This window comes from Myotis daubentonii, chromosome 5, assembly GCF_963259705.1.
Source record: "Myotis daubentonii chromosome 5, mMyoDau2.1, whole genome shotgun sequence".
Classification (NCBI taxonomy): Eukaryota; Metazoa; Chordata; class Mammalia; order Chiroptera; family Vespertilionidae; genus Myotis; species Myotis daubentonii.
The window spans coordinates 25,855,012-25,880,165 of NC_081844.1; the positions used below are offsets into that span (position 1 = coordinate 25,855,012).

Sequence of the window (25,154 nt, forward strand, 5' to 3'; positions counted from 1 at the left end):
CATTCAGGGATGTGGCCTCCACTGATGGATTGGCCGGCACCAGGACAGGGGTCATTATTCAATGCAGCGGGTCCTGATGTCAACCCTGGCATTTTGCTGCTTATCTGGGCCTGGAGCCAGAGGAGGAAAAGTCACCCTGGGGACCAGGCCCCACCCTACAATTGGTTGCCCCTTGCTGGACACCTGGGCTTCCCACCCTGGCGACCTCTGTGCCTGGCCCATCTCCTTGGTCTGGGTAGGTCTGTGGAACTGCCCACAAGATAACCACAAGGAACGGGTGGCTCATGGCCTCAGAGGAGTGTGAATGAATCACCAGTGACAACACATGTTTTCATGTGAAAAACATTTTCTAAAGTTAACCATTCTAAATGCACAGAAGTCACTTTTCACGCTGGAAATGATGGCTTGTTTCTGGATTCAATGCTCTTTTTGGAAATCTGACTGTGGTTCTGGAATGATAATACCCTAAGGCAGGGGTGGGCAACCCCTGACACACGTGCCAAACATGGCACGCCAGTAACTTTTGCTGGCACGCGAAACCCTCTTTTATAATCTTCCATTTACAATTTTTGTGAACATTTGAATGACTTAAATATTAAATTACAAGGAACTGGCAAGACACTTGATGTTATGTTTGGTTACATAAAGGCTTTTGAAAAGAAACTGGAAGTCTTTAAGAGGGATGTGGATGGTGAGAGATTTAGATATTTTCCAAACCTCAAGAGGCACATCAAAGACCTCCCAAAAGATCACAGAACAGACTGTCAAAACCTTCAAAAGCTGTTTTTAAACATCATCGAGTCAACTATTGAGCAGTTCTTCTCAAGATTTGCGAAATTCAGAGAACTGGAAGAGACAGCAAAATTCATGAGGTTTCCAGACAGCATGAAACTGGAGGAACTAAACTTAGAAATGTTTTCATGGATAGACATGGCTGACTTTGAAATGCAGTTGATTGAATTTCAGAATAGTTCAATTTCAAAGCAGAAATTTATTGACCTTAGAGTTGACTTGGAAAACATTGGAAAAAAAAGTGATTAGAGACAGGAGTACCAGAGAGAAGAGTCAAAAACGAAATATTGAGGACTTGGAATGCCATTCCAGAAAAATTTTTTCTGTTTAAAAAACTTTGCAACAGTGTTACTCTCCATGTTTTCATCCATAAACGCTTGTGAATCTTTGTTCTCAGTGATGAATTTTGTTACGTCTCATAATAGGAGTAGCCTGACGGATGAAAGTAGTAGCTCGTGCATATCTCTGAAGCTCACGAAATATAAACCTGATGTAAAATCTCTGTCATCAGTGATGCAGCAGCAAAAGTCCCACTGATAATATCAAACGGAGTCATAAAGTTTTCTGTCAGAATATCAGCATACATGTAAACATTAAAAAATAAATGTATTTTTCATCATCATATACTGTGTTTTTGTCGCTAGAATGAATTTTATTTCTTCAAGGTTCTTCACATACGCACACCTTAAGAGATATCAAGTAGGCGTAACATGTTCTCAAAAAATTAGGGTTCGCACGCAGAAGAATTTTGAGTCAGAGATTTTGCTGGTTTTGGCAGGCACTCACAAAAAGGTTGCCCACCCCTGCCCTAAGGCATCCCTGGCCCCTCAGCCTGTGCGCCTTTTTGCAAATCCGCACATCAGACTCCCGGTGTCAACAAAGATGAAAATGGAGCCAGAGTCATTAGGTGCCTTTTCAGTGTGTGTGTTTGCAAGGAAGGACCACTGTTCCCTGGGGACTCTCAGCGCTGCCTCTCAGTGCAAACGTCCCTGGACAGGAGTTGTGGCCCCAACGGGCTCAGGCCTGTGCACCTCAGGCGCTAGGGGGCGATGTCGTGCAATGTGTGCGTCCTATGAGTAGCGGTGGGGGCGGGCGGGGCTAAGCTCTTTCCACCCTGTTCTTCCGCTCCCTTCAGCTGCACACGGGATCGCATCTCCCTTGTTCTGTCCTCATCCGTGGAGCTGCGATCTGTAAGGTGGTGGGAGCTGCAGGCGGAATCGGGAGGCCCAGGAACCAGAAATGGTGAGTGTGCGGCCGGCGCGGGGACGGGAGGAGGGGCGGGTGGAGCCGCCGTGGCGGGACCGTCTCCCCACGGTCAGGTCCGGAGCCTGCGGACCCGAGGCGCCGGGGGCTCCGCTGAAACTGCAGGCCCCTCGGGCTCGCAGGGCGGGGCCCAGCCGGGACCCGGGCGTCCAGTGTGTCCCCGCGGCAGGGCCTTGGGCTGCGGAGCGCGTCTGGGCAGCTCTGCACCCGCATCCCCGCGGCTCCGCAGTCGGTGCGGGGACCACGGGAGGGTCATGGGGACAATGGTGACTCGGTCCCCGCGGTTCGTGCATGGGAGGAGCTGTGGTCTGTGGGGCCCCCCGTCCCTCCTTCTCCCCAGAAGGACCCCGTTTTCTCCTGAGTTAGATGCTTGTGGAGCAGGCTCTCAAGTCCACCCCCTGTCCCCCAGGCCTAGCTCTGCAACAAATGCCTGCATTTCCAGTCTCTCCCCGGAATCCTAACCGCCATCTTCCTTCTCTGAGTCACAGCGTCTTTATCAGCTATTTGTTTTGTGGTGCTTTTCAAACTGTTAAAAACAAACTTCAGCTGCGTAAGTGGAAGGTCTAACTGGCTTGATTCCCATTCACGAATCTGAATGGGCAGCATCCCATCTAGAAAATAGAATCTCAGAGCAGCTGTTCACAATGGAAGGCGTTTACAACAGGCAGAAAGGAAGTGGCTTTGAGAGGTTATTAGTGAAAGAAAAGAGGGGATTGCTTCAGGCAGGGTCACCCTTCCTTAGGGGAAGGAACAGCAGGAGTCTTTAGACAGATGAGTGTGGAACAGCAAATTGCAGAGTGACTGGGTTAAAATTTTACTCCTGGGAGAGGTGAAACTGCAGTTACCTACAGTCCTGCACCCCTGAACCTGGGGAGGACATCCTGGGGCAGTTTTGTTGTTTTCAGTTCTCTTACACACCTGCATGGTGTAGCCTGCTACACACCGAGGCCATATGGTGTAGCCTGTGGGTTCTAGGCAACAAACCTGTGCAACATGCTTCTGTACTGAATACTGTAGACAATTGTAATGCAATGGTAGGAAGCATTTATGAAAAGGTGCAGTAAAAATGTGGTGTGCAAGGTAGAAAATGGTACATCCGTGTGGGGCACTGACCCTGAATGGGCTACAGCACTGGAGGCTGCTCTGCAGGAGTCAGTGATTGGTGAGTGAATATGAAGGTCTAGGACGTTACTGTGCAAGACTGTAGACTGTATCACACTGTACACTTAGGCCAGGAAATTTACAAAACAACAGATTCTATCAAGCCCAGGAGGCGATGATGCAATCAAAAGGCACAGTCAACACCAGACCTGTGAGGCTGCTGCCCGCATAAAACAGCATACTGCTTCACAGCAAAGTTTTCTTTCACTAAGTAGAAAGCTCACAAAGATAGAGAGGATAGTATAGCAAATGCATAAACCAGTTTATCACCATCAAGTATTCTATGTAGTGACCGTAACTGTGTGTGCTGGACTTTCATAGGACTGGCAGCACAGGAAGCTTGTTTACACCAGCGTCATAAACATCTGAATAATGCATTTCCCTATGACATTGTGATGGGTGTGACATCACTAGGTGACTGCAGTTTTTCAAATCCACTGTAATTTTTTGTTATAGAAGGGATTTTATTCTTCTTTAAGTTACAATTGACATACAACATTATATTAGTTTAAGGTGTACAAACTAATGAGTTGATATGTGTATGTATTGTGAAGTGACCATCACAATAAGTCTAGTTAGCACCTGTCATCATACATACAGAATATTTTTTTCTTGTAAAGAGAACTTTTATGATTTACTCTCAGCAACTTATAACTGTAAGTTTGTACCTTTTGACAGCTTTCATCCATTTGACCCCCACCTCACCTCCGAACACCACGCCTGCAACCTCTAGCAACCATCAGTCTGTGCTCTGTATCTATGGAGTTGCTTTTTTAAAGGTTCCACAGATAAGTGACACATGGCATTTCTCTTTTTCTGACTTATTTCACAAAGCATCCTGCCCTCAAGGTCCATGAATGTGTTGTTAGAAGTGGCAGGATTTCTTTTTCTAATGGCTGAATAGTACAGTAATAGTCCTCTGTGTGTGTGTGTATGTGTGTGTGTGTGCACCATTTTCTTTTCTTTTTTAATTGTTTCAAGTACTACATATATCTCTTTTTTCCCTATTGACAGCCCCTCCCCTGCTACCCCCAGGACAAGCTTCGATCGCCCCAGTGTCCATGTCCATTGTTTATGCTAATATGCATGCATACAAGTCCTTTGGTTTCTTTCTGAGGTTGGGCTGTCCAGAGTTTCTTAGTCTCTGTATCTATTTTTGTTCATCAGTTGATGTTCATTATATCCCACATATGAGTGAGATCATGTGATATTTATCTTTCTCTGACTGTCTTATTTAGCTTAGCATAATGCTCTCCAGGTTCATCCATGCTGTTGCGAATGGTAAAAGTTCCGTTTTTATAGCAGATTAGTATTCCATTGTGTAGATGTACCAGAGTTTTTGAATCCACTTATCTAGTGATGGCACTTAGGATGTTTCCAAATCATGCACCATTTTCTTTAAAAAAAATTTTTTTAAACTCTCACTGGAGGATATTTTTCCATTGATTTTTGGAGAGGGGAAGAGAAGGGGAAAGACAGAAATATTGATGTGAAAGAAATACATCGCTAGTTGCCTCCTGCATGCACCCTGACCAGGTCCCAGGCCAGGAAGGGTGCTTGCATCCAAGGTGTGCCCTTGGCCAGAATCAAACCTGGGACCCTTCAATACATATGCCGATGCTCTATTCACTGAGTGATATTGACTAGGGCTTAAACTTTTTTTTCAATAAGTTGACACAATATATTAGTTTTAGGTGTCAACTTAGTGATTAGACATGACATAACTTACAAAGTCTAACACCCATCAGATACCACACATGGTTAATAGAATATTATTGACTATATTTCTTATGCTGTATTTTACATTCCCCTGACTATTTTGTAGCTACTAATTTGTACTTCCTTTTTGTTATTGTTTGTTAATCCTCACTTGAGGATATTTTTCCATTGATTTCTTACGGGGACTGGAAGAGAGAGGGAAAGACAAGAGAGAAACATTGATGTGAGAGAGAAACACATCAATTGGTTGCCTCCTGCATGAGCTCTGAACAGAGCTGGGCCGAGGAGGAGCCTGCAAATGAAAGAATAAAAAACGTTAAAAACTGCCCGTTTTATTTTATTTTATTTTTTATTTTTTTTTATATATTTTATTGATTTTTCACAGAGAGGAAGGGAGAGAGATAGAGAGCGTTAGAAACATCGATGAGAGAGAGAAACATCGATCAGCTGCCTCTTGCACATCCCCCACCGGGAATGTGCCCACAACCCAGGTACATGCCCTTGACCGGAATCGAACCCGGGACCTCTCAGTCCGCAGGCTGACGCTCTATCCACTGAGCCAAACCGGTTTCGGCAAAAAACTGCATGTTTTAAAAGCTGCCTGTTTTATCTCAACTCCCCAGGCTTCCCCCGCCAGTGATGGGAACAAAGCCCTTAAGGCTGTTCCAGGAAATAGCCCTAGACACAAAGAGCAGGTTGAGCAAGCAATACTATGATCGACCGTTGAGATAAACAGGATGTAAGATTACCAGAAGGAACTGATGACTAAATCTCCAGCCATGCCAGGACACAACCCAGACCCCTTTGGAATTTCCCCTTTCCCCCGTAACCCCCCTCCCAATGTGTGGTTTTTTGCCTATATGTGCTTGTAAGACTTTCTGCTCGGGGCTCTACTCCTCTGCTCCTGCGTGAGTTACGAGTTGAGCCCCAGCGCGCTGGAATAAAGCCTCTTGCTGTTTGCATCAAGTGACGCCTCTTGCGGTTGATTGGGGTTGCCGTCGATCCGAGGGACAGAGTAAGGGTCTCCATTTGGGGGTCCTACACAACCAAGGTACATGCCCTTGACTGGAATTGAACCTGGGACCTTTTGGTCTGCATGCTGATGCTCTATCCACTGAGCCAAACCAGCTAAGGCGTGTGCTTCCTTTAAAAAAAAAAGTAATTCCTTATTGTTGAAAGTATTACATACATTGCCTTTTTTCTCCAATTGGTCTCCTCCGTCCTGCTCCCTATCCTAGGTATTCAGCATCTTTTTGTCTGTGTCCATGGGTTATGCATATATGCATGCAAGGCCTTTATTTGATTAGCTCCCTCCCTCCCATCCTCCCCTCACCATCCCCCTGAGATTCCACACTCTCTTCCAGGATCTCATGTCTCTGGATCCACTCCTTTTATCAGTTTACTAGAGGCCTGGTGCATGAATTCATGCACAGATGGTGTCCAGCCAGCCTGCCCTGATGGGGGTGAGGCCAGCCAGGGGGAGGCCCCCCAAGCCCCCCCGATCACGCCAGTTGGTTAGCCACAGTGCACGTCATAGCGACTGGTTCTGGTGTTCCAGTTGCTTGGCTTTTATATAGAGAGATTCTTTGTTACTTAGATTCCACATATGAGAGAGATCATGTGATACTTGTCTTTTTCTGACTGAGTTATTTCACTTAGCATGATATTGTCCAGGTTCCTTCATATTGTCTGAAATGGTAAGAGATTGTTGTTTTTTTCCTCCGAATCCTCTCCAGCACTTGTCTTTTGTTGATTTGTTGATGATAGCCATTCTGACAGGTGTGAGATGATACCTCATTGTTGTTTTGATTTGCATCTCTCAGATGATTAGTGACTTTGAGCATGTTTTCACATGTCTCTTGGCTTTCTGAATGTCCTCTTTTGAAAAGTGTCTATTTAGGTCCTTTGTCCATTTGTTGATTGGGTTGTTTATCTTCCTTTTGTTAAGTTGTATGAGTTCCCTGTAAATGTTTGAGATTAAACCCTTATCAGTGATAACATTGGCAAATATGTCCTCCCATGCAGTGGGCTTTCTTGTTGTTTTGTTGATGGTTTCTTTTACTGTGCAGAAGTTTTTATTTTAATGTAGTCCCATTTGTTTATTTTCTCTTTAGTTTCCATTGCCCTAGGAGTGGTACCGGTAAAGAAATTGCTTCAGCATATGTCTGAGATTTTGCTGCCTGTGGATTCCTCCAGTATTTTATGGTTTCCCATCTTATGTTTAAGTCCTTTATCCATTTTGAGTTTATTTTTGTGTATGGTGTAAGTTGGTGGTCTTGTTTCATTTTTTTTATGTATCTGTCCAATTTTCCCAACACCATTTATTGAAGAAGCAGTCTTGACTCCATTGTATGTTCATTCCTCCTTTGTCAAATATTAATTGAGCATAGTGGTTTGGGTTGATTACTGGGTTCTCTATTCTATTCCATTGATCTATATGTCTGTTCTTGTGCCAGTCCCAGGCTGTTTTGAGAACAGTGGCTTTGTAATACAGCTTGATATCTAGTATTGAGCTCCCACCTACTTTGTTCTTCTTTCTCAGGATTGCTGCAGCTATTCGGGGTCTTTTTTTATTCCAGATGAATTTTTGGAAAGTTCATTCTAGGTCTGTGAAATATGCCATTGGTATTTTAATGGGGAGTGCATTGAATCTATAGATTGCTTTGGTTATTATGGGCATTTTAATGATGTTGATTCTACCAATCCATGAACATGATATGTTCTTCCACCTGTTTATGTCTTCCTCTATCTCTTTTTTCAGTGTCCTGTAGGTTTCTGCATATACGTCTTTTACCTCCTTAGTTAAGTTTATTTCTAGCTATCTTATTTTTTTTGGAGCGATGGTAAATAAGATTGCTTTTTTAGTGTCTCTTTCTGTAAGTTCACTGTTGGTGTATAGAAATGCCATAGATTTCTTGGCGTTAATTTTGTGTCCTACATTGCCAAATTCATTTATTAAGTCTAATAATTTTTTGATGGAATCTTTAGGGTTTTCTATGTACAGTATCATGTTATCTGTGAATAAGGACAGTTTTGATTCTCCTCTTCCAGTTTGGATGCCTTTTATTTCTTCTTCTTGTCTAATTGCAATGGCTAGTACTTCCAGTACTATGTCAAACAGGAGTGGTGAGAGTGGGCATTCCTGTCTTATTCCTGTTCTTAAGGGAAATGGTTTTAGTTTTTGCCCATTGGGTATGATGTTGGTTGTGGGTTTGTCATATCTTATTATGTTGAGGTATGAGTCTTCTATTCCCACTTTGCTGACAGTTTTTATCAAGAAAGGGTGTTGGATTTTGTCAAATGCTTTTCCACATCAATTGATATGACTGAGTGATTTTTATCTATCAATTTGTTTATGTGATGTATCATGTTTATTGATTTGCAGATATTGTAGCATCCTTGCATCCCTGGGATAAATCCTACTTGGTCATGGTGTATGATCTTTCTGATGTACTGCTGGACCCGATTTGCTAGAATTTTGTTGAGGATTTTGGCATCTATGTTCAGGAAGGATATTGACTTGTAATTCTCTTTCATTGTGTTGTCTTTATCTGGTTTTGGTATTAGGGTGATGCTGGCTTCATAGAATGAGCTTGGAAGTGTTCCTTCCTCTTGAATTTTTTGGAATATTCTGAAGAGGGTAGGGTTTAGTTCTTCCTTGAATGTTTGGTAGAACTCCCTTGTGAAGCTGTGTAGCTCTGGACTTTTGATTGCTGGAAGCTTTTTGATATGACTGCTTCAATTTCTTCCATAGTTATCGGCTTATTGAGAATTTTAGATTCTTCCTGATTGAGTTTTGGAAGGTTGTATTTTTCTAGGAATATGTTCATTTGCTCCATGTTGTCTAGTTTGTTGGAATAGAGTTGTTCATAGTATTTTTTAACAATCCTTTGTATTTCTGTGGGCTCTGTTGTTATTTCACCTCTTTCATTTCTGATTTTGTTTATTTGGGTATTCTCTCTTTGCTTCTTGGTGAGCCTGGTTAGAGGTTCATCAATCTTGTTTATCGTTTCAAAGAACCAGCTTAGTTTCATTGATCTTCTGAATTGTTTTTTGGTCTCTATGTCATTTATTTCTGCTCTGATTTTTATTATCTCCTTCCTTCTGCTCACTGTGGGCTTTCTTGTTGCTCTCTAATTCTTTAAGTTGTAGAGTTAGATGATTTACTACCATTTTTTCTTGTTTTTTGAGGTAGGTCTGTAGAGCTATAAACTTCCCCCTCAGGACTGCTTTCATTGTGTCCCATAGATTTTGGATTGTTGTGTTTTTATTGTCATTAGTTACCAGGATGTTTTTAATTTCTCCTTTGATCTCTTTGGTAACCCAATCATTGTTTAATAGCATGCTATTCAGCTTCCAAGTGTTTGAATTTTTTGGATTGTTTTTATTGTAGTTTATTTCTAATATTATGCGATTGTGATCTGAGAAGATGCTTGATATGATTTCAATCTTCTTCAATTTGGGGAGACTTTGCTAATGACCCAATATGTGGTCTATTTTTGAAAATGTCCCATGTGCACTTGAGAATTATGTAGATTCTGTGTCTTGGGGGTGAAATGTTCTGAAGATTTCAATTAATCCATCTGATCTAGTGAGTCATTTAGGATTGATGTTTCTTTGCTGGTTTTTTTGTCTAGAGGATTTATCCAGGGATGTCAGTGGTGTATTAAAGTCCCCTACTATGATTGTATTGTTGTCTATCTCTCCCTTGATATCTTCCAGGAGTTGTGTGTTTTGGGTTTTTTTTTAATGTATTTGGGTGCTCCTGCATTGGGTGCATATATGTTTATCAGGGTTATGTCCTCTTGTTGAATCAATCCCTTTAGTATTATGAAGTGGCCTTCCTTATCTATTGTTATGGCCTTCACTTTGAGGTCAATTTTGTCAGATATGAGTATTGCTACCCCACCTTTTTTTACATTTCCATTTGCCAAAAGATATTTTCCATCCCTTCACTTTTAGTCTGTTTGAGTCCCTTGTTCTAAGGTGGATCTCTTGTAGTCAGCATATATATGGGTCATGTTTTTTTGTCCATCTAGCCACTCAATGTTTTTTGATTGGAGCATTTAGTCCGTTTACATTTAAAGTTATTATTGACTAGAGACCTGGTGCATGAAATTCGTGCGTGGAAGAGGGGGTTACCCTCAGCCCAGTCTGCACCCTCTCCAATTGGGGACCCCTTGAGGGATGTCCAACTGCTGGTTTAGGCTCGATCCCACAGGGACAGACGGACATCCCTCTCACAATCTGGGACTGCTGTCTCCTAGCTGCTCACCTGCCGACCTGCCTAATCACCCCTAACTGCCCTCCCCTGCCGGCTTGGTTGCACCCAACTGCCCTTCCCTGCTGGCCTGATCTCACCCGCAATGGCCCTCCCCTGCTGGCCTGATCTCACCCCCAACTGCTCTCTCCTCCCAGCTCAGTTGCCCCCAACCGCTCTCCCCTGAAGGCCTGATCTCGCCCCAACTGCCTACCTCTGCTGCCCAAATTGGTTCTGATTGGTTGGTTTCAATGCCAGTCAGTGTCAAAAGTTCCACCTCCTAGGCAGCCAGTGGTTCTTCACCCACATTTGGTTCTGATTGGCCAGTGTCTATGCCAGTCAGTGCCTCCGGGCCTATCTCCAGGTCTGATCAGAGAGATGGAGCTGAACAGCAGCCTCAGCAGGGGCCTGGAGAAACAGAAAGGCCCAACTGCTGGGAAGCCCGGAAAGAAAGGGAAAGAAAGAGAGAGACAAGTACTGATCAACAGCTGCCAGTAAGGCTGTGGATCAGATCCTGCCTTTCTCTCTGGCAGTCAGTGCTGGGTTGCCAGGCTGCAGGGGGGCAGTCAGGACTTCCGGGTTGGTTAGCCTTTGGTTGTTATGACCCTGGGTTGTTATATATTAGGATAGGTACTTATTTGTAGCTATTTTTATTTTTTGTGCCTGTGTTCTTTCTTATCTTTTTATTTCTTTTTTCTTTTTATTTTTTTACAACAGTCCCTTTAGCATTTCTTGCATTGCTGGCTTGGTAGTGATAAACTCCCTTAGCCTTTTTTTTTGTCTGTGAAAATCCTTATTTCCTCTTCAATTTTCAATGATAGCCTTGCTGGGGTAGAGTATTCTTGGATTCAGTCCCCTGCTTTGCATCACGTAAATTTCCTTCCATTCTTTTCTGGCCTGATGTGTTTCTGTTGAGAAATTATTTGATAATATGACAGATCCCTTGTACGTAACTTCCTGTCTCTCTATTGCAGCCTTTAAGATTCTCTCTTTGTCTTGAACATTTGCCATCATAATTATGTTGTGTCTTGGTGTGGGTATTTTCAGGTTCATCTTGTATGGGACTCTCTGTGCCATGGTGGTTGGATAAATTGAAGGAAAGAAGTGTTTATAGATTAGACATGTGCAATATATAAGAAAAGTTTTTTGTTTTTTTGTGTGTGTGTTTTTTTAAATATATATTTTATTGGTTTTTTACAGAGAGGAAGGGAGAGGGATAGAGAGTTAGAAACATCGACGAGAGAGAAACATCGACCAGCTGCCTCCTGCACACTCCCTACTGGGGATGTGCCCACAACCAAGGTACATGCCCTTGACCGGAATCGAACCTGGGACCTTTCAGTCCCCAGGCCGACGCTCTATCCACTGAGCCAAACTGGTTAGGGCTATAAGAAAAGTTTTAACAGAATTATTCTGGTCAAGGGCACAGGCCTGGGTTGTGTTAAAAAAAACAGCAAAGTAAAGTCCCCCAAAGATAAAAAAACAAGCAAAGAACATCAGTAACCAAGTTACATTACAGACAGACAAGAACTTTCACTAGATAATGACTTTCACTAGATAATGGCTGATGACTTGAGAGGGAGAGCAGGAAAGGGGTCCCCAAGGTAAGAATTCCTGGCAGCTGCTGGGAAGTTCCTGTAATCCCTGCCACATGTTCAGCCTACCACAGGTAGCTGGGGCCTCTAGCAAAGTAAAATATGCCCTATCCTTAAACAAATCAAACCAAACAACAAAGACAAAAAACAATGGTCAACAGAGACACTCTGGACAATTTTTACAGGCGCGTATAACCCACAGCCAAGACTTAATGAATCAGAGTCCTTTTCTTGGATCTTTTCGATGTGTTACAGTGCCCGGGGCTTACAGCCGGAATGTGGCCCAAAGGACTCCCAGGCGGGGTTGCCAGTAAACACCCACAAACAGCCTGTTGTTCACAGATATCATATTCTGCTCTCAGAATTATATATTGACTGGAGTCCAGTGTTCTTTTGCCCCAAATCTGCCAGTCCCAAGGCATCTTATGGTAATTTTCAGACAAGGCATGAAGGAGTCCTTTTGTAAACGTCCCATTTTCTCTCATACTTTTCCTTATTTCTTTTTTTAAAAAAATATATTTTATTGACTTTTACAGAGAGGAAGGGAGAGGGATAGAGAGTTAGAAACATCAATGAGAGAGAAACATCGATCAGCTGCCTCCTGCACACTCCCTACTGGGGATGTGCCCACAACCCAGGTACATGCCCTTGATCAGAATTGAACCCGGGACCTTTCAGTCCGTAGGCCGACACTCTATCCACTGAGCCAAACTGGTTAGGGCACTTTTCCTTATTTCATTAAAGGTATTAAAGGAGAATGGTTCATGTTTCCAGTTACCTTGCATCTTGCATAAATGGGCAAGTCAAAACCTCTCCTAACATAGCTTGCCTGACACATGATCCCATAACTGAGGATTTAGTTAATGAGCCTTCCCACCCTGGAGGCAGAGGATCAGGGGCCTTCAGTGTTACCAGCTCTACAGGCTCTACTTCAGGAGGAGGGGTGGTAATAAATCTTCCTGGTGTTCTGTAGGCTTTTGACCCTCAGTATGAAGTGGGCAAAGTGCAGCTTGAAGCACCCACATAATTAAAGATGACAAAAGCACTTGTTTTCCCAGGGCCTGATTTCTCTTTAAATATCTACCTATTTATTCCTAGGGAAGAGGTCTAATGTTCCATTATCAGGGATCCAAGGGTTATCCCAGCTGTGGGCAAACTACGGCCTGTGGGCCGGATCCGGCCTGTTTGAAATGAATAAAACTATTGAAAAAAAAGACCGTACCCTTTTATGTAATGATGTTTACTTTGAATTTATATTAGTTCACACAAACACTCCATCCATGCTTTTGTTCCGGCCCTCCGGTCCAGTTTAAGAACCCATTGTGGCCCTCGGGTCAAAAGTTTGCCCACCCCTGGGTTATCCTATCTAATAAAAGAGGGAATATGCTAATTGACCATTAGAAGATGGCAGTGCCCACAGCCAATAAGGACAGAATATGGTAATTAATTGTTGCACCCTCAAAGATGGTGGTGCCAAGTCCCATCAACCCCCTGGAGGGGCAGTTACAGGGAATGGCTGGTACCACCCCCAGGCGGGTCTGGCCACTTCGCGCACTTGCCTCCAGAGTCCCCCAGTCCTCTCAGCACCCCAGCCACCCTGGGCTGGCCCAAGGCTCAGGCAAGTGTGGGATGGTGGTTTCCCAGAAGCCCAGGGCCACCAGAGGCTCAGGTAACCAGGGCTGGCTGAACCTTGCGCTGCCAGAAGTGGAAGCAGCAGAGGTCTGATGGGGGCATTGACTTCCCTGATCACCAAGTTGCCTCCTGCCCCTGAGGGCTCCCAGACTGTGATAAGAGTCAGGCCGGGCTGAGGGACCCCCTTCCAGTGCATGAATTTTCATGCACCGGGCCTCTAGTAAGTTATAATAGTCTGCAAAAGGCCCCTTTAATTGTTTTCTTATAACCGAGGCACCATTTGCTTTTCACAACTTTTTAAACACCATTATATATTGTTGCCATCGGTGGTACAACCAGTGGGGCCATCAGCATTGGCCTGGATCGCCGACACCACCCACTACCTTTACTGCCCGTCCCCATCTATGGAGCGACCTGCAGGGTTTTCAGGACTCCCACTTGCATCCACCTTGGCCTGGCACTGCCCGGTCACCTACTGCACCATCCTGTAGCAGTCCCACTCTCATTGGGGCCCATTGGGCCAGCATTGCCTCCACTGCCGCCTGCTACTACTGCCACGTCGCCTACATCCACCTTCTTTTGTGCCAACTCCTGGTGGTCAGCTCAAGTCATAGCAAGCTGTGGAACTCCTGCTTGGTCAAACTCCCGGGGACAATTTCCATATTAGCCTGTTATAATACAGGATACTATCTTTAGTTTAATGTGTATTCTTGCCTCCTTTGTCAAGTATTCCATGACCATATAGGCATGAGTTTATATCTGGGTTCTTTGTTCCGTTCCACTGATTTATATGCTGTTTTTAGGCCAGGACCATGCTGATTTGATTACTATAGCCTTGTAGTACGGTTGGATATTAGGTAGTGTGATTCATCCACATTTGTTCTTCTTTCTCAAGATTGCTGTTGCTATTATAGGTGTTTTGTGGTCTCTATAAAACTTTTGAGCCGAAACCGGTTTGGCTCAGTGGATGGAGCGTCGGCCTGCGGACTGAAGGGTCCCAGGTTCGATTCCGGTCGGGGGCATGTGCCTGGGTTGCGGGCACATCCCCAGTAAGAGATGTGCAGGAGGCAGCTGATGGATGTTTCTCTCTCATCGATGTTTCTAACTCTCTATCTCTCTCCCTTCCTCTCTGTAAAAAATCAATAAAATATATTTAAAAAAAAAACTTTTGAATATTTGTTCTAGTTATGTGAGATCTATCCTGGATATATATATTTTTTTAATTAAATCTTTATTGTTCAGATTATTACATTTGTTCCTTTTTTTTCCCCCCCATAACTCCCCTCCTCCCAGTTCCCGCCCCACCCTCCGCCCTCACTCCCCACCCACTGTCCTCATCCATAGGTGCACGATTTTTGTCCAGTCTCTTCCCACATCTCCCACACCCCTTTCCCCCCCAAGAATAGTCAGTCCATTCCCTTTCTATGTCCCTGATTCTATTATAATCAACAGTTCATTCTGTTCATCAGATTATTTATTCACTTGATTCTTAGATTCACTTGTTGATAGATGCATATTTGTTGTTCATAATTTGTATCTTTACCTTTTTCTTCCTCTTCTTAAAGGATACCTTTCAGCATTTCATATAATCCTGGTTTGGTGGTGATGAACTCCTTTAGCTTTTCCTTATCTGTGAAGCTCTTTATCTGACCTTCAATTATGAATGATAGCTTTGCTGGATAAAGTAATCTTGGTTGTAGGTTCTTGGTATTCATCACTTTGAATATTTCTTGCCACTCCCTTCTGGCCTGCAAAGTTTCTGTTGAGAAATCAGCTTACAGTCGTATGGGTATTCCCTTGTAGGTAACTGAGTTACTTTCTCTTGCTGTTTTTAAGATTCTCTCTTTATCTTTTGCTCTTGGCATTTTAATTATGATGTGTCTTGGTGTGGTCCTCTTTGGATTCCTTTTGTTTGGGGTTCTCCGCGCTTCTTGGACCTGTAAGTCCATTTCTTTCACCAGGTGGGGGAAGTTTTCTGTCATTATTTCTTCAAATAGGTTTTCAATATCTTGCTCTCTCTCATCTTCTGGCACCCCTATAATTCTGATGTTGGTACTCTTGAAGCTGTCCCAGAGGCTCCTTACACTATCCTCGCATTTTTGGATTCTTTTTTCATTTTGCTTTTCCCGTTGGATGTTTTTTGCTTCCTCGCATTTCAAATCATTGACTTGATTCTTGCGCTCCTCTGGTCTGCTGTCGGGCATCTGTTTAATATTCGTTATTTCAGACCGTGTGTGCTTAATTTCTAGTTGGTTCCCCAATATAAGATCGAGGGTCTTATTAGTTTTCGTGTAGATCTCATTAAGTTTATCGGCAGCTTCTAAACAGTTCTTGAGAGACCTTAAAAGTGTGGTTCTGAACTCTATTTCTTCCATTGACAATTTTGTCCTGTTTCTTTGTCTCCGCATTTTGTTATGCTTCTTTGGTGCACCCCCTAGTGGTCTTTGTTCGCAGTCTTATAGATAAATCTTGATTGTTGTAGCTAATTCCATATCCTGGATATATTGATAGGAATTGCATTGAAGCGCTAGATTGCTTTGGGTAGTATGGACATTTTAATTACATTAATTTTTCCTCTCCATAAACCCCATATATGCTTCCATTTTTATTTTACAATCCAATTTGATTTTACATTTAGTTTTCTTTTGTATATGTTTCAAGTGATATTAATTAAAACATGAAAATATTGCAGACTTCAAGTAATGCCAAGTACTTAATTGTTCCTCAAGGTCCAGACCCCAGTTAGAGTGTCACAATACTGCCAGAAAGACTTCTCTTGAATGTGAACTTATGATTTCAATATACGTGTCTATGTGTCTTAAAAATCAGTATGAAGTAACTGTCAGGCTCATGAGTAGAGGATTTTGTGGTGGGGTAAGTTGCCCCATCTTGCTCATGCCCGAGCTCTAACTCTAACATCCTATCTCCATGAAATGAGAGAGGCAAAAGAAGGTCAAACTGAGTTACTAACAAATAATATGAAAACAAATCATCATTCATACTCCTCCACAAGAATATTTTCATTCATTCAAATGTATCTGACTACTTCTAATAATCTGGAGTACTTCCAGTCAATATGGCAAATTTTGCTCTCATTTGAATTTTCACTCACCGCCTGGTCTCTCCTGTTTGGTGATGAGAATAGAAGCGCAAGCTACCAGGCCTTTATTGTATTCACAGTCACTAAAACTTTATGCAGATATGACAGTATGTTTCATGGACAGCTGCATCAAAAGGTGGTTATAATGGAGATGAGTTTTCTCACAAGGAATCGATGGGCTTAAAATAGAAGTATTTTAATGTGTTAACATAGAAGTTGTTCAAGGTGCTCTTTACCCTGACATTTGAGAGCAATGAAGACTTGAAGCGATCACAGTAAAATCATACCAATAAGTTCCATGTGTTCTTGAGGAAGTGAGATTGGCAAATTAATAATAGTCTTACTACAATCAAGTCATATACTAAATGTTGGGGACCATGTGTCCTATGTGAACTTCTTATGAATTAATGTATAAGTTCCCAGTTCTGTCTATCTTACCCATATTCCTATATGCATATGTGGGATGTTTTAGGACTCAGTGGCCTTTGTGGATGTTAATGTGGAGTTCACCACAGAGGAGTGGGCTTTCCTGGATCCCACCCAGAAGAAACTCTACACAGATGTGATGCTGGAAACCTTCTGGAACCTGGCATCAGTTGGTAGGTATCACAAATTTTTAAAAAATATATTTTTATTAATTTTAGGGAGGAAGGGGAGGGAGAGAATGAGAGCAAAATCAATGATGAGACAGAATCACTGATTGGGTACCACCTGCACACCTCATACTGGGGATCTAGCCGACAAATCAGTCCTATTGGAAATTCACCTGTGACCTACCGGTTCATAGATTGATCGTCAACCACAGAGCAACTCTGGCTTGCAACAACTTGTTACTTAGGCAATTAGAAAACTAGTGTTGCTTGCTCATTAATACCGTTTCAAGAACTGAAATATGGAAAGGGAATACATTGGTAATTAAACCAGGAATGATCACAGCTCATTGTATACCTATAATCTAACCATTTTTTAAATTCTTTAATAGTTTATAATGCTGTTTCTAGCATGTATTTTAGAAGAAGAATGTGACGACCATGACAATGAAGATCAGAATGAAAATCATGGGATGATTCTTAGGTGAGTTGCACTGCTATGACAAAGCATTAAGAGCATCTTTGTGTGTTTTTAAAATAGGTTTTTATATTTTTTATTTACTTAATTCTATATTTAATATTTTTTAAAATTTATTTCAAAGAGGTAGGAAGAAGGATAATGAGAAAGAAACATCAATGATGAGAGAGAATTATTGATGACTGCCTCCTGCATGCCCCACATTTGGAATCATGTCCAGAACCTGGGAATATGCCCTGACCAGAAACTGAAGATGACCACCTGGTTCAGAGGTCCGTGCTCAAGCACTGAGCCTCGCTGGTGGTACAAAAATATGTTTTTATTGATTTTAGTATGTGGAGGTGAGAGGGAGAGATAGGGAAATCAATAGACCTTTTCCTGCATGCCCTGTACTTTGATATAAGTCTGCAGTCTGGCCATGTTCCCTTTCAGACAATTGAATCAGTAAGCCCCTGGTGTCTGGTACCATTCTGAACCACTGAGCAATATAGGCCCAGTCTACAAAAGAATCTTAAAAACAGATAAACCAGTTGTATCAGCCCAGTTTTAAATGTATTGATTTTTAGAGTAATCTCATCAAAATGTTTTTCCTGAACTATGTCGTAGATGTTTAGTGTATAAAAGATAATGCCACTTGGAAGCAATATACAGAAGTACCATTAATGAATATACGTGTTTTCATAATAGCTATGATCCAGCCTATATCAGAAGTTTTAAGATACCACTTTCAAAAATAGAATGTTCAGAAACTCCACCCTTTCTTTGAAAATACTAAACATGTCATGCTATTAATAAATATTAAATGGTTAACAGAGTATTAATAATATGCTTCTGATTTTTACAGCAGTCATATGGTAGAGAGACTCTGTACAAAGAAGGATGGTAGTCAATGCAGAGAAAACTTCAGTCAGATTCCAAATCATAATGAAAAGAAGGAAACTCCTACGGAAATAAAACAACCTAAATCCAGGTCGTGTAGGCAAATCTTCATGCGTTACTTATCCTTGAATAACCACCTTAGCTCTCACATTGGACTCAAACTACACCTGTGTCAGGAATATGAAGAAAACCCTTATAAATGTAAGGAACCTGAGAAAGCTTTCAAGCATCACCAACATATTCAAAGACATGAAGGCAGCCCCAGTGGGAAAACTTTCCACTATTCAGCTTCCCTTAAAAATCATGAAAGAATGCATATTGCTGGGAAACCTAATGAGTGTAAGCAATATGGGGAAGGTTTTAGTCGTCTCATTTTCTTTAAAGTTCACAAAAATACTCATAGCGGAGAGAAACCATATCAAAGTAAGCAATGTGGCAAAGCTTTCAATTCTCCCAAGTACTCTGGAGAAAATGAAAGAACACACACTGCAGAAAAGCCCTATCAATGTCAGAAATCTGGAAAAGCTTTCAGTTCCACTTCTCTTAGAAATCAGGAAAGAACACACACTGGTGAGAAACATTATGAATGTGGGAATGTCTTCAGTTGGCTCAGCTCTCTTGGAGAACATAAAAGAAGTCAGGCCAGAAAGCAGCCTCATGAATGTAAAGAATGTGGTAAAACTTTCCTTTATCCCTTTTTACTTAAAATTCATGAAAGGAGGCATACTGGGGAAAAACCCTATGAATGTAACCATTGTGGTAAAGCTTTCTTTCATCCAACTTCCTTCCGAAGTCATGTAAGAGCTCATAATAAGGAAAAATTCTATGAGTGTAAGCAATGTGGGAAAGCCTTCAGTTCTCTCGGCTCTCTTGGAAAACATAAAAGAAATCATCATGGAAAGAAGCCTTATGAATGTAAGGAATGTGATAAAACTTTTCTTTATCCTTCTTTGCTTAGAATTCACGAAAGAATGCATACTGGGGAAAAACCTTATGAATGTAACCATTGTGGTAAAGCTTTCTCTTATCTAACTTCCCTCCAATGTCATGAAAGAACTCATAATAAGGAAAAACCCTATGAATGTAAGCAATGTGGGAAAGCTTTCCGACATCCCATTCTTCTTAGAAATCATGAAGGGATGCATACTGGGGAGAAACCCTATGAATGTAAGCAATGTGGGAAAGCCTTCAGTTCTCCCAATTCTCTTGCAACGCATAAAAGAAATCATGATGGAAGGAAGCCTTATGAATGTAAGGAATGCGGTAAAACTTTCCTTTATCAGTATTCCCTTAGAATTCATGAAAGAATGCATACTGGGGAAAAACCCTATGAATGTAAGCATTGTGGTAAAGATTTCTTTCATCAAAGTTCCCTACGACGTCATGAAAGAACTCATACTGGGGAAAAACCCTATGAATGTAAGCAATGTAGTAAGACTTTTAGTTTTTCCAAATCTCTTGGCAATCATGAAAGAACGCATATTATGGAGAAAACCTATGAGTGTAAGCAGTGTGGGAAAGCTTTCAGATATTCCATATCTCTTAGAAATCATGAAAGAATGCATACTAGGGACAAATCCTATGAATGTAAGCAATGTGGGAAAGTTTTCAGACATTCCACTTTTCTTAGAAATCATGAAAGAATGCATACTGGGGAGAAACCCTATGAATATAAGCAATGTGAGAAAGCCTTCAGTTCTCCCAATTCTCTTGCAACACATAAAAGAAATCATGACGGAAAGAAGCCTTGTGAATGTAAGGAATGTGGTAAAACTTTCCTTTATCCTTCTTTGCTTAGAATTCACGAAAGAAGGCATACTGGGGAAAAACCCTATGAATGTAACCATTGTGGCAAAGCTTTCTCTTATCTAACTTCCCTCCAATGTCATGAAAGAACTCATAGTAAGGAAAAACCCTATGAATGTAAGCAATGTGGAAAAGCTTTCCAACATCCCATTCTACTTAGAAATCATGAAAGGATGCATACTGAGGAGAAACCCTATGAATGTAAGCAATGTGGGAAAGCCTTCAGTTCTCCCAATTCTCTTGCAACACATAAAAGAAATCATGACGGAAAGAAGCCTCATGAATGTAAGGAATGTGGTAAAACTTTCCTTTATCCTTCTTTGCTTAGAATTCATGAAAGAATGCATACTCGGGAAAAACCCTAAGAATGTAAGCATTGTGGTAAAGATTTCTCTCAACTAACTTACCTCCATTGTCATGAAAGAGCTCATACTGGGATAAAATGCTATGAATATAAGCATTGTGATAAAGGTTTCTATTATCTGTTTTCTCTCTAACATGAAAGAACTCATACTGGGGAAACACCCTATGAATGTAAGCAATGTAAAGCTTTCTTTTATGCACATTCCCTCTAAAGTCAAGAAAGAATTCATAATAAGGGAAAACCCTATCAATGTAAGCAATGTGGATAAAACCTTCAGTTTGCTCACACATCTTCAAAGACATGAAAAAACATGATGGGGGAAAACCTTATGAATGTAAGCAATGTGGGAAAACTTTCTGTTGTACTTCACATCTTCCAAGGTATAAATGAACTCATGATGGAAAGAAGCCTCATGAATAAGGAATGAGGTAAACCTTGTTGTTATCCCCTTTTCTCGTAGGTATCATGAAATGTATATTGGGGAGAAACCCTATGAATGCAAGTAATGTGGGAAAGCCTATAGTCATCCCAGATCCTTTGAAATTCACAAAAATTCTCATAGTGGAGAGAAACCATAGCAATGTAAGGAATGTGGTAAAGCCTTCAGGTTCTAACTAGTTTTTACAAACAAAAATGTATTGATAAACACTGTTAATGTAAAGAATAGCAAAGAGCCTTCATTTATCTCCAGCTGTGCCATCTTGTATGATTATCCTTCTTGGGGATGGACCCTAGAAATGTAAGAGGGTTAGAAAGCATTCATTTCTTCCAGTTTATTGTAAAGGATGAAAGAACTCACTGAAGAGAAGCCCTGTCATGTGAACATGGTAGAAGAGCCTTTGGCCACCCTAGTTCTTTACAAAATCATGAAGGGACTCACACCCAAGAGTAAGTATGAACATAAGGAATGTGGGAGAGCCTTTTTTAGTCATGTGAAAATGCACCTGGAGAAATAGTGTATACATATAGAGAAGGTGCGGAGGCCTTCAGCTGTCCCTCTTCCTTGGAAAGGTCACGAAAAAAAAGTGGAGAATTGTATTGAATGTAAAAATGTAGGAAACTTTCATGTTGCTTCATATCCCCACAATACCATGTGATAATGGACACTGTATAATTGACAATGAAAACTTTAAAACTTTAACACATACTTGCAAACTAGTTTGAAGACTGCACTGAAAAAAAAATCCTATTAGTGTAACTAATTGGTACATATAAGTTGCAGATTAAGTCACATACTTCACAACACTCACAGCATTAAAGTTCTATAAACTTTTGACATATTTGCTCATTATCAGTACTCATTCTTTGTTAGTTTTTTAAATTTCTTTTTTGGAATGAGGAAGAGAGAGAGTAGTGGAGAGAAACGTTGATGTGAGCAAGAAACATAAATAGTTGTCTTTTCATGTGCCTTTCCAGGGATCGACCCTGTTAATACTCCGTAATGTGCCCTGACAGGTATTGAATGAATAAGCCCTACACTTGAATTCTTTTTTAATTTTTTAATTAAATTCTTTTTCAATTTTTTAACAGCACTTGAAATTCACAATTATCTAATCTAATACCAAACATGCAAATTTACTATACCTTTACTATGCCTTAAGCCACGCCCACCAGCCAATCAGAGCAAATATATGCAAATTTACCCAACCAAGATGGCGGCCGGCAGCCACGGAGCTGTAGTGAGCAGGAGGCTTGCGTGCTCCAGTGATGGAGGAAGCCAAGCTTCCCCCCTGCTGCAGCCGGCTCTGAGCTCCACTGAAGGCAACAAAGTTTCAATTATAGAAGTTAAATAAATCCCAGAATAAAAAAAGATCAAAAGGAGAGCCTGGGAGCTTCCGTCGCAAGGGGGCTTGGCCAGCCTGAAAACGGCCCTCACCCCCTCACCCAGACTGGCCAAGGAACCCAGTGGGGACCCTCCATTCTAAAAGGGATGTGGCCAGCCTGAAAACAGCCATCAGCCCTTCACCCAGGCTGGCCAAACCTCCATGGGGTGAGGGTCCCCACTTGGGGTGGGGGCTTGACCCGCCTGCAGAGAGCCATCAGCCCTTCACTCAGGCTGGCCAGGCACCCCAGTGGGGATCCCCACTCTGAAGGGGGTGTGACCAGCTTACAAACAGCCATCAGCCCCTCACCCAGGCTGACCAGGCACCCTAGTGGGCACCCCCACTCTAATCCGGGACACCTTTCAGGGCAAACCAGCCAGCCCCCACCCATGCACGAGTTCTCTATCCTATATAATAAAAGGGTAATATGCAAACTGACCCTAACAGCAGAACAACTGGGAATGATTGGTCACTATGACACACTGACCACCAGGGGCCAGATGCTCAATGCAGGAGCTGCCCCCTGGTGGTCAGTGCGCCCCACAGGGGGAGCTCTGCTCAGCCACAAGCCAGGCTGATGGCTGCCAGTACAGTGGCGGTGGTGGGAGCCTCTCCTGCCTCCTCAGCAGTGCTAAGGATGTCTGACTGCAGCTTAGGCCTGCTCCCTGCTGGCAAGTGGACATCCCCTGAGGGCTCCTGGGCTGCCAGAGGGATGTCTGATTACCAGCTTAGGCCCAATCCCCCGGGGAGCGAATCTAAACCAGCAGGTGGTCATCCCCCAAGGGGTCCCAGACTGCGAGAGGGCTCAGGCCGGGATGAGGGACCCCCCCACACCCTGAGTGCACAAATTTTTGTACACTGGGCCTGTAGTTTTAGTTAATAAGTATGTGTTATATATTTGTATTTATTTATAGTTCACTGTAGAGTCCCATGTGAATTATTTTCATGTTTGATTTTTGTGGTGCTTTTAGCTGGGAACTATGCTATAAAGTTTACATTAAGAAAATATTTTAGTTTGTTTTTCTCAATCTTGGCCTTGACAGCCAAGAAGATCGTCAAAACTGCAAGCCACTGCTTTACTTCTTTTGATGTTGGGTATAGGCTTTACAGTTGTGCAGAATTCAACAGTAAAGACCCAGCATAGGTTGGCTTTTCCTGCAAGCCCATAGGTGTCCACCAGGCAACAAATGTGGACTGTCATGGCAGTTTTCTGAAGGGTGCGCTCTGTTCTCTAGATTGCATTTACATGAGGTCTAATTTGACTAGTAATCATCTCGTCCTGTTGTTATTACTACTGACTGTGATTCAGATCCCACTGTGACAGCTGCAGTGGTGCAGTGCCACGGAGCCCCGTGACAGTTGGCTCTTGTACCACCCTCTGCAGTGAGGGCTCTGAGCCAGTCCTTCCATGTGAGAATCGGCACTTTCCCCATTGCAGGCAGACTCTGGATGTGTGCTGTTGTTACTCAGAGCTGAGTGTAAGATCAATCTTTTCATTTGTCTTTGGTTGTATTGATTAAAGTTATGTGCATTTTTCTGTAATAATTGCATCTGTAATTTTTAAGGAAGTATTAACTGTTTCCTAAGCACTCTTCTGTGAAGAATTATTCTGTTTTTATTTCCTGAGGCTATATTTAAGTATTCATTGGAATTATGTAATTTCGGGTCATTTTGTAATTGTTTTCTTTTAATACATTCTGAATCAAAATGATATGTGTACAAATTCAGATGTTTTCCTCAAGTTACATTTTTAATTTCTTTATCACCTTTGGCATTAGACGCCTTTGTTATGCATAATATTAGAAACTTCAATCATGCTTTCATTTACATAGTTCCCTTCAGCCAAACATCAACCAAATCATATCTGTATTTGTAAAAGTGATGTAATAAAATGTATTAAATTAGTATGAATAACTGCAAACTACCCTGGTCAGTATTGTTCAGTTGAGCATCCTCCCATACACTGAAATGTCATGGTTCCCATTCGGGGTCAGGGCATATCCCCAGGTGTTCGGTTTGGTCCCTGGTTTAGGTACATAGCAAAGATGACCATTAATGTTTCTCTCTCATATAGATGTTTTTTCTCTCTGAAAGAAATCAATAAACAGCGGTGGGACATCAGTAATATTTTCAACAATGAAAATAAATTTTAAAATATGTACAGTCAAACCTCATTTCTCAAATATCTCCCATCTCGAACAGTTCTGTTCTTGACCAAGTTGTACACAGAAAAAAAAAATGTGTCCATGGTGGAACCAAACCTTAGTTCTGTAACTGACAGTCTTTTCAAGCTGACACCTCAGCATGCCTAAAAGCTTCTTTCAGGCAACAAAGAGAGAGTGCTTTTGTTGGGAGTGAAATCAATGATTAGCACAGGAGTGCTAATCACAGGCCACTGAAGGGGCAAAAAACTTGTTCATTTGGATAAAGGGAAGGCAGTTAGCCAGTCACAGCCATTTTGGAGACAATGGAACAAGTAAAGATAGTGACCTGAAAGACACCCCCACCTGAATGATAAAAGGGATTCCTTTACAGGTACTAGGGGGTGGTTCGTAAATTGAAGGAGAGAAGTGTTTGTTTATAGATTAGACACGTGCAATATATAAGAAAAGTTTTAACAGAATTATTTTGGCGTCTGGAACAAATTAATTCAATTTACATGATTTCTAAAGGGGGGGAAATGATTCGGTTT

At 41.9% G+C, this 25,154-nt stretch overlaps 1 protein-coding gene across 1 annotated transcript; it reads left to right on the top strand.

Annotated features, from left to right (window-relative positions):
* The first annotated feature begins 1,935 nt into the window (after positions 1-1,935).
* Positions 1,936-24,542, top strand: LOC132235008 (zinc finger protein 709-like). Its single transcript, XM_059696702.1, has 4 exons — positions 1,936-2,034; positions 16,995-17,121; positions 17,524-17,596; positions 18,435-24,542. Exons 1-4 carry the CDS (start codon positions 2,032-2,034, stop codon positions 20,638-20,640), a joined length of 2,409 nt encoding a protein of 802 aa, XP_059552685.1. The 5' UTR covers positions 1,936-2,031; the 3' UTR covers positions 20,641-24,542.
* Positions 24,543-25,154: the final 612 nt, after the last annotated feature.